The sequence below is a fragment of the Stegostoma tigrinum genome, chromosome 3, assembly GCF_030684315.1.
Source record: "Stegostoma tigrinum isolate sSteTig4 chromosome 3, sSteTig4.hap1, whole genome shotgun sequence".
Classification (NCBI taxonomy): Eukaryota; Metazoa; Chordata; class Chondrichthyes; order Orectolobiformes; family Stegostomatidae; genus Stegostoma; species Stegostoma tigrinum.
The window spans coordinates 47,977,725-47,991,122 of NC_081356.1; the positions used below are offsets into that span (position 1 = coordinate 47,977,725).

At 41.5% G+C, this 13,398-nt stretch overlaps 1 protein-coding gene across 14 annotated transcripts in view; it reads right to left on the bottom strand.

Annotated features, from left to right (window-relative positions):
- Positions 1-13,398, bottom strand: part of LOC125451225 (nuclear factor 1 B-type-like) — a 683,573-nt gene that overhangs the window by 196,531 nt on the left and 473,644 nt on the right. For all 14 annotated transcript variants that reach the window (XM_059644590.1, XM_059644588.1, XM_048528110.2 and 11 more), the window contains one exon: positions 11,608-11,661. In XM_059644590.1, coding sequence (XP_059500573.1) covers positions 11,608-11,661 — 54 coding nt within the window. The remainder of the gene's footprint in view (positions 1-11,607; positions 11,662-13,398) is intronic.

Here is a 13,398-nt window from a genome sequence, read left to right on the forward strand (position 1 = left end):
AGCTCAGCAGTAGTGCTTATATTTTCCGCAAACACCCGTGGCTGTATGTGAATGTGTTTTGCCACAGTAAAAAGACGCCATTGTGCAACAATTTTATTCCATATTTTCTACCATCAGGAAAGGACCCATGTGGCTATTGGAACGTTAACAAGCAAAGCCTGATCAGGGCAATGCTCACTTGAAAAAAATAGAGAAGGGGAGGATTAAGGGCCAAAATAAAGGTGGAGGGGGAAATAAGGCATTCCATTTCCTGTGGTGTCCACCTCTCCCTAGGGGCATGGAGGGCATTGGTGGATACTATGTACTCCCTCTTCAAGGACACCTGGGCTCGAATATAACCATAGAAGAGGGGTAGGCAGTTGCCAGAGACGACCCCTTTCACGACCCACTGCCTACACCTGTTTATAGCCAGTCTGGTCAGGACAAGAGCAGACCCATGTGGAGGTCCTCCAATTTGCCTGCGCCCATTGGCACCAGCTGTCCAAAGATCAGGTGCATGGGACTGATGTGCAACGAAAACTACAACAGAATCTCTGCGTTACAGATTAGCTAGGAAGGATTTAAAGAGAGAGTTAAGAAGAGCAAGGAGGGGACATGAGCAGACATTGGCAGACAGAATAAAGCAGAACCCTAAAGCTTTCTATAGGTATGTGAGGAATAAGACAATGAACAGGGCCAGTCAAAGACAGAAGTGGAAAGTTGTGTGTGGACCCTGTGGAGATTGGAGAGGTGTGAAATGATTATTTCTCATCTGTTTTCACTGAGGAAGAGGAGAATATTGTAGAGGAGATGACTGAGTTATGGGCTACTAGAATTGAAGGGATTAAGATTAGTAAGGAGGAGGTGTTATCAATTCTAGAAGGTGTGAAGGTAGATAAATCCCCTGGGCTGCATGGGATTTTTCCGAAGATTGTCTGGGAAGCTAGGGAGGAGGTGGCGGAGCCTTTGGCCTTGATCTTTGAGTCCTCATTGTCTACAGGTTTTGTACCAGAGGACTGGAGGATTGCAAATGTTGTGCCCTTGTTCAAGAAGGGCAGTAGAGATGACCCAGGTAATTACAGACCGGTGAGCCTTACATCTGTTGCAGGAAAAGTTTTGGAAAGGATTATAAGAGATAAGATTTATAATTATCTAGCAAGAAACAATTTGATTGGAGATAGTCAGCATGGATTCGTCAAGGGCAGGTCGTGTCTCATAAACCTCATTGAGTTTTTTGAGAAGGTGACCAAGCATGTGGATGAGGGTAGGGCAGTTGACATGGTGTACATGGACTTCAGTAAAGCCTTTGATAAGGTTCCACATGGTAGGCTATTGGAGAAAATACAGAGGCGCGGGATTGAGGGAGATTTAGCAGTTTGGATTAGAAACTGGCTTTCTGTAAGAAGGCAATGAGTGGTGGTTGATGGAAAATATTCAGCCTGGACACAGTGGTGTGCCTCAAGGATCTGTTTTGGGACCATTGCTGTTTGTCATTTTTATAATTGACTTGGGCGCAGGCATTGGTGGATGGGTTAGTAAGTTTGTAGATGACAGTAAAGTCGGTGGAGTGGTGGACAGTGTGGAAGAATGTTGCAGGTTTGAGGGGGACTTGGATAAACTGCAGAATTGAGCCGAAAGATGGCAAATGGAGTTTAATACGAATAAATGTGAGGTGATTCACTTTGGGAGGAATAATAGGAAGGCAGAATACTGAGTCAATGGAAAGATTCTTGGTAGTGTAGATGTGCAGAGGGATCTTGGTGTCCAAGTACATAGATCCCTGCAAGTTGCCACCCAGGTTGATAGTGCAGTTAAGAAGGCTTACGGCGCTTTAGGTTTTATTGGTAGAGGGATTGAGTTCCAGAGCCATGATGTCATGCTGCTACTGTACAAAATTCTAGTGCGGCCTCATTTGGAATATTGTGTGCAGTTCTGGTCGCCCCATTACAGGAAGGATGTGGAAGCATTGTAAAGAGGACATTTACCAGGATGTTGCCTCGTCTGGAGCGTAGGCTCTATGAAGAAAGGCTGAGGGACTTGGGTCTGGTCTCGTTGGAGAGAAGGAGGCTAAGAGGGGATTTAATTGAGACATAAAAAATAATTGGAGGATTAGATAGGGTGGACATGAGAGTCTTTTTCTGAGGATGATGACTTCAGTTTGTACAAGGGGGCACAGCTACAAATTGAGGGGTGATAGATTTAAGACAGATGTCAGAGGCAGGTTCTTTACTCAGAGAGTGGTAAGGATGTGGAAAGCACCCCCTGCCAATGTAGTTAACTCAGCCACATTAGGGGCATTTAAACAATCCTTGGATAATCATATGGATAATGATAGGGGGAGGGGCTTAGATTAGTTCAGAGGTCAGCGCAACATCGAGGGCCGAAGGGTCTGTTCTGCACTGTATTGTTCTATGTTCTATATGCCTGTTTGTTTTTTTCTTTTTTCGTCCCTTACATTACCACTGTACCCAAAGCGGGCTCTGCAGTATGTATCTGCGCATTGGAAGAAAGCGAAGAGATGCATGATATGCATGCAGCAGCCTGTACAGGAATCATCATTTTGTTTCCTTAAATGACACATACCACATATTCCAGAGGCAGCTCAACCTGTGGGGCACAGGAGCCTGAGGAAGGTACGGGATCATGGGGCCAATAAAAAGTTCCATCCGAGCAGGGATACACACAGGCAGGGTTCCACTGCACACCTGGGCCTCCTTCAACTGGTGCACGACATCAGGTCCGAACACCACCATTTTTAGGCATCAAATGGCAGTGGCTGTAAAATGGTTGTCTACCACTGCCCTGTTTGCTAATTCCAGTGGCAGCATCCAGCCCAGGCCACCACCCCTCAGCACTTCCCCAACACCGGTCACCCCCGTGGCCATGGTCCTCCCCTCTGCCAGCCACTGGAACCCACGATGGTAGAGGTACACATTCCTGAGCAACAGCTCTCTAGTGATAGCCGCTACTCCTTAAGGTAGTTAGGCCTAGCACAAGTCAACTATGCTCCAGAAATTAATCAGGTCCTGGTAAAATCCAGGCAGCATCCTGAGGGCAAACTGTAAACCATCACGGTCAATAAACAGGGGCTAATTGTAACTGAAGTCATGCACTTGGCGAAAAAAAAATATACCACCAGGGCACACCACCTAGCAGTAAGCTGAACATAAAGGTATTGCTGCAGGTTCTAAAGGTGGGAAGTCACCTACTGGGTGTCATGAAGGGTCTAGGCCCGAAACATCAGCTTTTGTGCTCCTGAGATGCTGCTTGGCCTGCTGTGTTCATCCAGCCTCACATTTTATTATCTTGGAATTCTCCAGCATCTGCAGTTCCCATTATCTCTGACACTCATGTTTATATCTGTCACACAGGGCTCTCTGATTGGACCAGCTTAACAGTCCCAATCAGGAAATTTATATTCTGAGGTCCCCCCGGCTGACCTCTTTACAATCGTTGTTGTCACCCCATAACATAGACAAGGAAAGCAGTGGTCTGGTCATCCATTTAACTTTACAGGTTCCCTCCTCACCCCACCCTAAACAGAGAGAATATATGGACAGAGAGCCATAAAATTGACACCATGGCTTCAAGAAATAACTGGCATTCAAAGAGTTCTGGTATCTGAGATCGAAGGAAATTCTGCAGGTGGGGAAGCTTGAGCACAGCCGGAATCCACTTCATACTAATATCACGGACACACACACCACCCATGATTCAGAAATTCCAGCTTGTGATCTCTTCAGAAGATTAAGATTGACCAGATGAATCAATTAATTCTTTTTCCCCATGCATTCCTCGGCAATGTGAATTAAAGCACTGGAGGGCACTTAGTGCCCACAAAACTGTACGTTAGTGTTAGTTATTGCTGTCAAGAGAAGGAAAAAGAGAAAATTGAAGTGGAAATTGTAAAACATTTAATAAAGTCCCCACGTTATCAACCTTCCACATCCTTCTCCACATTAAGCACTAATGAAAAATACTCGTTTGGTATCTTCCCCATCTCCCGTGGTTCCATACATAGGTGGCCTTGCTGATTCTTAAGGGGTCCTATTCTCTCTCCTGTTACTCTTTTGTCCTTAATAGAACATAGAACAGTACAGCACAGAACAGGCCCTTCAGCCCACAATGTTGTGCCGACCATTGATCCTCATGGATGCACCCTCAAATTTCTGTGACCATATGCATGTCCAGCAGTCTCTTAAATGACCCCAATGACCTTGCTTCCACAACTGCTGCTGGCAACGCATTCCATGCTCTCACAACTCTCTGCGTAAAGAACCTGCCTCTGACATCCCCTCTATACTTTCCACCAACCAGCTTAAAACTATGACCCCTCGTGCTAGCCATTTCTGCCCTGGGAAATAGTCTCTGGCTATCGACTCTATCTATGCCTCTCATTATCTTGTATACCTCAATTAGGTCCCCTCTCCTCCTCCTTTTCTCCAATGAAAAGAGACCGAGCTCAGTCAACCTCTCTTCATAAGATAAGCCCTCCAGTCCAGGCAGCATCCTGGTAAACCTCCTCTGAACCCTCTCCAAAGCATCCACATCTTTCCTATAATAGGGCGCCCAGAACTGGACGCAGTATTCCAAGTGCGGTCTAACCAAAGTTTTATAGAGCTGCAACAAGATCTCACGACTCTTAAACTCAATCCCCCTGTTAATGAAAGCCAAAACACCATATGCTTTCTTAACAACCCTGTCCACTTGGGTGGCCATTTTAAGGGATCTATGTATCTGCACACCAAGATCCCTCTGTTCCTCCACTCTGCCAAGAATCCTATCCTTAATCCTGTACTCAGCTTTCAAATTCGACCTTCCAAAATGCATCACCTCGCATTTATCCAGGTTGAACTCCATCTGCCACCTCTCAGCCCATCTCTGCATCCTGTCAATGTCCCGCTGCAGCCTACAACAGCCCTCTACACTGTCAACGACACCTCCGACCTTTGTGTCGTCTGCAAACTTGCTGACCCATCCTTCAATTCCCTCGTCCAAGTCATTAATAAAAATTACAAACAGTAGAGGCCCAAGGACAGAGCCCTGTGGAACTCCACTCACCACTGACTTCCAGGCAGAATATTTTCCTTCTACTACCACTCGCTGTCTTCTGTTGGCCAGCCAATTCTGTATCCAAGCAGCTAAGTTCCCCTGTATCCCATTCCTCCTGACCTTCTGAATGAGCCTTCCATGGGGAACCTTATCAAATGCCTTACTGAAGTCCATATACACCACATCCACAGCTTGACCCTCATCAACCTTACTAGTCACATCCTCAAAAAACTCGATAAGGTTTGTAAGGCATGACCTACCCCTCACAAAGCCGTGTTGACTGTATTTGATCAAGCCATGCTCTTCCAGATGGTCATAAATCTTATCCCTCAGAATCCTTTCTAACACCTTGCAGACGACAGACGTGAGACTTACCGGTCTATAATTGCCGGGGATTTCCCTATTTCCTTTCTTGAAGAGAGGAATTACATTTGCCTCTCTCCAGTCCTCAGGTACGACTCCAGTGGAGAGCGAGGATGCAAAGATCTTCGCAAGTGGCGAAGCAATTGCATTTCTCGCTTCCCAAAGCAGCCGAGGACAAATCTGATCCGGGCCTGGCGACTTGTCAATCTTAATGTATTTGTATTTTCAATGTTGTAAGTGTACCTGCATCTACCACATCCTCCGGCAGATTATTCCACATATGAACCAACCTCCGTGTGAAAAAATTGCCCCTCCGGTTTCTTTTGAATCTTTCCCCTCTCACCTTAAAAATATGCCTCTGAGTTTTTAACTCCCCCACCCGAGGGAAACAAACCTTTGCTATTTACCTTATCAAGTCCCTCATGATTTTATTAACCTCAATAAGGTCACCCCCTCAACCTCCTATGTTCAAAGAAAAATGATCCAGCCTATCCAGCCTAGCCTTACAACTGAACCCCTCCAATCCCAGCAACATCATGGTAAATCTTTTCTGAACTCTCCCCAATTTAATAATATACTTCTTATAGCATGGTGACCAGAACTGTACACAGTACTCCGAACGTTCTGTACAACCTCAACATGACATACCAATTCCTATACCGATGGTCTCAGCAATGAAGGCAAGTACGCTGAATGTCTTCTTAGCTACCCTGTTTACCTGTGATGTAACTTTTAAAGAACTATGTACCTGAACCCCAAAGTTCCTCTGTTCAACAACACCACCCAGGGCCCTATCTTTAATTGCATAAGTCCTGCCCTTGCTTGTTTTACCAAAACCCAAAACCTCGCATTTATCCAAATTAAATTCCATCTGTCACTCCTCATCCCATTGGACAAATTGATCAAGTTTCCTTTGTATTTCAGATAACCTTCTTCACTGTCAACTATACTGCTGATTTTGGTGTCATCCGCAAGCTTCGTTATCATGCCTCCTAAATCCTCATCTAAATAGTTCATATAAATGACAAACAAAAGTGGACATACCACCGATCCTCGCGAAATGCTGATAGGCACAGGGCTCCTGTCCAAAAAACACCTACAGTCAAGCCAATGTTGTATTCAATTGGCAACTCTCCTTGAATCTTATGTGATTGAACTTTACTAATTAGCTTACCATACGGAACATTGTGAAAATCTTTACTAAAGTCTATGTAGATGCCTACCATGTCTGTGCTATATCTGCACTGTAACCATATTGCCCTGCACTGTATTTGAACTATCCCCACACTATGCCTGCACCATTCATGCAGTAAATCTGCACCGTCCTCTCACTGAATTTTCAATCTGTGTACTGTATATGTACTGTATACTCACTGCCCCACGCTGTATCTGCAAAGACAGGTGAGTAACGTTGAGGTGGGAGTGCCATCAAACTGCGTGGGGTAGAGGAATGTAGCGAGGGGGTAGGGGGTGGGGGTCAAAAGCCAGGGATATGTAGCCATTCACTATGATTAGTTAGATAGTTTTCAAAAAGGTGATTGACATCTGAGAGACGGCAGGAAGTTCTTTAAATTTGTAATGTTTGTTTTGTGTGTGTGTGTGTGTGTGTGTGTGTGTGTGTGTGTGTGTGCACGTGTGTGTCTGTTGATGAACAGGCTAGGTGGATTAGCCATGGGAAATGCAGGATTACAGGGACAAGGCGGGTATGTATGAGATGCTCTTCAGAGGGTCAGTGTAGACTCAATGGACTGATTGGTCTGCTTCTATAATTCTGTGATGTTGAGGATTGAAATGGACCAATTGTTAGTGGGGGAAGCAAGTGGGTAAGAGTGATCATTATGTCATAAAGAGGAAAAAAAAAACAAAAAATATATATATTTGTACTTCTAAATTGGAAAATGGCTAACTTCAAAGGGATGACAGAACACAAAGCGAGGGTACAATGTAATTGAAGATTACACAGAAAATGGTATCAGAGAATGTTTGATCTTTAAGGATCAATCAGGCATGGAATAAATAAATACATTTCAGGAGCATGAACAGCTAGGCAAGTGAAGTCCAGTCTCCTGCAATGATGTGGGTGATACACAATCAAGAAAATAATGTGAACGGTCCATATAATATGAATTTTTCAAGTGAGAGCCAGTTCAAATGCAAAAATTGAGAGGGAGTTAAGGAAGAGTGATAAGTCTGGCAAGGGGAAAGAATGAGAATAGTTAAAAAGGAAGCTCTAAAATTTCTATCTTAAACAGGAGAAAGGAAGTGAGGGGTTGAGGCAAACCTATCAGTGATAAAGAAGGTACTACATGCTTTGAATCACAGAGTAATGGGAGAACATCAAAGAGTATTTTTTCAATAAAGGATATAAGAAGATTCGGAGCCCAAGTCAGTCACTTCAACATTGGTAATGGGTTAGGTTTTAGAAAATGTTATCAGAGAAAAAGCAACAGCCACTTGGAGAAGATTCAGTTCATTAGGGACAGCCAGCATAGATTTACAAAAGGCAGGCTGTGAATGAATAACTGAACTAAATTTTTTGATCAAATAGAAGTGAAGGTTGATGAAAGGAATGCATTATGGATGTGGTTTTACTTGGATTTTAACAGTTTGGCAAGCTACCATATAACTACCATAATACTACCAGTTAACAAAAGTTAATTCGCAGCTTGAATAAAAATTCGCTTCAGAACAGAAACTACAATGAGTTGTGATGACTGGTCGTTTTGCAGTCTGAAGGTAATGGATAGTTCAAGGATCACAGACAAGTTTTGAAAAATACGGATGATTTGAATATTGTAAAAAAGTCAAATTTCAAAGTTTGCCAATGAGATCAAACTTGCAAGTGTTTTAAAAAGTGATAATGATACAAATCAATGTTGAGGTTGATTGGCTCACCAAGCTGGTTTGTTGTTCCACAGATGTTTCGTTACCATACTGGGTAACATCATCGGAGCTTCATCGGAGGCTGCACTGATGATGTTACCCAGCATGGTAACAAAACATCTGCGGAACAACAAACCAGCTTGGCGAGCCAACCCAACCTCAACACGCACAACCTGAGCTACAAATCTACTCCAAAACCTTAGATACAAATCAATTGCAAGTGACTTTAGATAAATCAGCAGAATGGTCAGATGACTGGCAGAAGAAAGTTAAATATGAGAAGTGTGAAGTGTTGTATTTCAGCAGAAACAATAGCAAGAGACACTGTAGACCTATTAGCAAACTTTTAAACAGTGTATAGGGAGAAATGGTGTTGTGTCCATGTGCACAGAACCCTCCAGGTGGCAACATATATTGAGAGAGTGGTTAACAAAGTGTATTGAAAGTTTGGCTTCACAAATGGAGGCATTGAGTATAAAAGCAAAAAGATATGTTGAACTTTAATAAAGATCTTATTAGACCACATCTGAAGCAATGCAGCCAGTTCTGGTCAACAAACTTTAGGAAGGATGTGAGGGTCTTTGAGATGTTTTGCCAGTTGGTTCCAAGGATGAGGGATTTTAGTGACAAGGTTAATTTGGAGAAGCAAAGGGAAGTGAGGGATCTTTGACTGACATGTTTAAGATTACAAGATTAGGTTTAGATGAAAGTAGACAAAAGAAAAGCTCTTCATGTTATGCTGATGGGACTAGGACAAAGGAACACTTATTTAAAATTTTTAACCAAAGGTACAGGTGGTGGGGATGATATGATAATGAAGAACAGTTTAAAGCTGCATATGCTGCTCAGCTTACAGCTTGACACCTGCTGACTCTAAGGGTGCTATAAGAGACAATCAATGACTTCAAAACTAAACTGAATAGCCACGCGGGGGAAATAAACTTTGAAAACTGCACAAAGAGTAGAGAGAAGGGATTGGCTGGATTGCTGTGCAGAGAGCAACATAGGCTGATCATTTAATTTCCTTTATGCTTGAGTAATAATGACCCTGTACCACTGTCACAAACTAATGATCAGTAACAGAATATTCAGCTCTATCTTTCCAAACCAATCACCTCTCAACCAACATCAGAAACAGGGAGGTAGAAGTGGCTATGAGTCATCTATAAATAAGCTAATATAAGACATTGGAGAGTGAGGAAGCACAGGAACATCAGTTCAGGATCATCAATCAGGAATTATTTATAAAATGGGAGTACACAAAGAAATGCTGATTTTTTTGCTATTATAAACAGCATGTTGAAGCTGGAAGGAGATGAACTATTTCAATTGTTTATTTTGAATGAATCATTCAAAAGTAGGATATGTATTGACATGTAAACTTGGTTAAAAATTACATTAAATAAATCAAAGGTGGATGACATTTAATTAAAAATTAATCCATTTTAAAAATTCCCCTTGTATTCCCCCACCCAATATGTCAGCGTATTCAAAGATCGGGTTACAAGCTTGTATGCGTTACAACTTGACAACAAATACATCTGCTGTTCCGTTGAAGAGAAACCACACACACCTACAAGGAGGTCTTCAAAAAGATGTAAACATTTTTAATTAAAGCAATTTCTTTCATACGAATCTCAGACTCATTGGGAGGTGGCTGGCAAATAAATAAAATCACCAACAAGGTCCCATCAAAAGCTGAATAAAATGTCATCTTATGTTGGAAATTTACGGTTAAGTGAGATTATTTTTCTCATATTAAACCTTTGCATTAATGGAAATAGTTTGGCGTGATTAATCTGCACTTATTGGTGCAGTTTATCAATGACATTCAATTTAATTATGTGAAAGAATATTTGATAACTTTTATTCCAAAGTCAAACTTTATTTTGCAATGAAAACAATTTAATTACATCTTCTTATTAAGCATAACCAGATCAAGAAAGTTACATATTTTACAAAGGGATTTGTAGAAGATAACAGTAAAATTGTTTTAAACAAATATCAGAGAACGTACAGAGACCCTGAACTTATCAGCCCTTCCTTGGAGGTAACAAGCTGTTTGTGATTATGAAAACTTGGAGTAGCACAGAATTCAATTGCAGATGGGCACTGCAGTCAGTTCGTGCAGCAGTCACACTTTGGACTCAAACACTGACAGTTACAAAGATGAGGAAAGCTTTACAAACAAAACTCAGAATTTCAACTCGGCAGAATTTCAATGGCCTTCCCGGGAGACTCCCAGGGTTTGAGTCACAAAGGATACTAAAGTGTAATAACAGAGGAAATCAATATTTCCATGACAAAGCTTTTAGGATCACAACAGTGATTGAAGTATATTAATTGCTCAGTGCACATTGTCATTTCATAATAAATGTGTTGCCTGGTCCATATATATTGTTTGTCTTTGACAGTAATGGTAATATTATGGCTGCCGTAATGAATGAACTGATCTGAGATGAGCATCTTTACGTAATATGGGCCCAAGTTAGAACGGTCATGCAATAGGCCCCTAGGCCCCCTTTCCGCATGATGCTTTTTGCGACCTCCAACAGACACACCAGATCCAATTAGGTTCAGGGGTGTGTGGGTTATAGGGGGATGGGTCCAGGTGGGATGCTCCAAAGGGCGGTGTGGACTTGTTGGGCCAATGGGCCTGTTTCCACACTGTAGGGAATCTAAAAAAAATAGAAGTAGCCACGGTAACATGGCAAATACAGGCCTGAAGCACGCATGAGCACAGGCCATTTACATAAAACAAGGGCACCGTGAACATTTAGAATAAACTGCACTGGGCTGAGGCCAACCAAAAATACAAAAAAAGTACATTCCATGTACTTACTAGCTGTACATAATATGCTACCAGATGTTTTTGTGAGTTTGATATTTATTTGCAAGTCATGCATAAGTCTGTACATGAACTCATACTAGCTGGATGGCTGGAGTTACACAGAAGGGTCTACAACTGAGTGCTTTTGAAACTCAAAACTGAAGATGAATTCACATTTCAGGATGCAATAGGCAATAACATCAGACACCAAAATTACTCTAACTTAACTTTTCTGTGAACAGGAAAGGGTATCCCTGCAGCACCCCCTTCCCCCTACCTCACCCATTAAAATCAGAGTATTATTTTTCCCACAATTTCCTTCACCCCGCCTTCAAACAGTGTTGCTAGTAACCTAGGGAAGAGAATCAACAGAAGCATACAGTTCCATTTGGAATATGAGATGGGATTATTATAGAGATAAAATAGAAGGAATCATTGCATTCTCGGATTATATCATGTTCTGATCAAGTCATTTCTTCAGCTTTAATTGATTCCCTTACCTGGAGTAATTTTCGTAGATTCACTGCGGCTGGGACTATCTGCATGACCAGATTCTGGCAAAAAAGAAGAGAAGCAATTCTTTTTAAAAAATGCTCATAATTTAAGAAACTAGATTCCAAAACATCAATTTAGATTTCTGACTTGCCCAACAGCAAACCTGTCTGCAGATTCTGGCACTGTTGGTTATTTTCAAGTATCATATCAAAGCAAGAATATCCTGCCATGTATGACGGAACTACCCAGTTAACTACCAAGTATACCTGAGCTCAAGTGTAATTGGCCACTGTACATGTTAACCAAGGGTATGCGAATTCAAAAAGAATTAATAAAGTCTGTGACTTCTCTCGGAATGTTAAACCCTTAAAATAGGACAACTGCAACCACGTAAGGAATGTTAACTTTTTCTTCTCAAATGAAAATTTCTCAAACTATCTCGCTACAGAAGCTCCAGTTTAGCATCCTGCCAACAAAGGATTACAACAAAGGATTGCTAAAATAAATTTTTCAGAGAAAAGTACCTTATAACATTCTAAAATGTTTATGAATCAATGTGATTTTAACAAGCTACTGGTCAAACTTAGATCATTTTAATATATGGAGGATCAATCAAAAAGTAGCATGGGGAGGCAATGGCCTAGTGGTTATAACTAGAGTATTAATCCAGAAATTCAGCTTATGTTTTGGGGGATTTCGGTTCAAATCCTGCTGAGGCAGATGGTGGAAGTTGAATTCGATAAAGGATCTGATGATGACCATATCATCGAATTTTGGAAAAACCCATCTGGTTCATGAATGTCCTTTAGGGAAGGGAACTGCCATCCTTGGCTGGTCTGGCCTTCATGTGACTCCAGATCCACAGTAATGAGGTTTACTCTCAACTACCTTTGGGCAATTAGGGATGGGCAATAAATGCTTCCTTAACCAGAGACACCCAATGCTAGAATTGCCTGATGCAAATTGTACACAGTGGCCATAGATATTTTTTATGAAAATATTACATGATGGCACATCCAATGCACATTTAATTGTTAGATTCTTGCTTTGGTTCTATGTGATGTGAATAAGAATAAAATGACTTTTGTGAAAGGGGCAAATTTTCTACTATGGTCATCTTCTCTGCTGCATTCAGGGATTCCTACATCAGTTTATGGCAGGGAAACCTTGTCCAGAAATCTTTAGCATTTAAGTCATCTAATACTGATTGGATAACTGTTCATCTGATCAGGGTCAGAATTAGGGTTTCTGATCCTAACCCAAATAACAGGGTCCAGGTATGTGAGGAGCTTTTGTGCTCCTGAGATGCTGCTTGGCCTGCTGTGTTCATCCAGCCTCACATTTTATTATCCAGGGTCCAGGTATGTAACAGCCAGGGTCTTACCCTGCTTGAGACAGAACTGCTTTTACTTTGATCATTCAGTTCAAGGTCAGATCATGAAATTTTGTGGCATAAATACTCTCAGCTCTATCAGAATTGAATATATCAGAATTGAATACAATTAGCAACTGGTATTTGCATATTTAAAAGTCCCTATAAATCTGTTCTTACTTTCTCCACCTGTTTATTTAACAAACCATATTCATACATCCTTATACATTTATCGGCATTTTTTAACAAAAGTAACCCTGGCTGGATAACAAATATCCAATAGACTTGCTGTTGTGTTTTAATTCATAACATTACAGGCACAAGAATGTTTTACAATTAGCTTTTGAAAAATTCATATCATGTATGGATTTGTTATTATAGTTTTTTGAAGGGTATTTGTAACTTGTGGCTTCTATCAATCAGC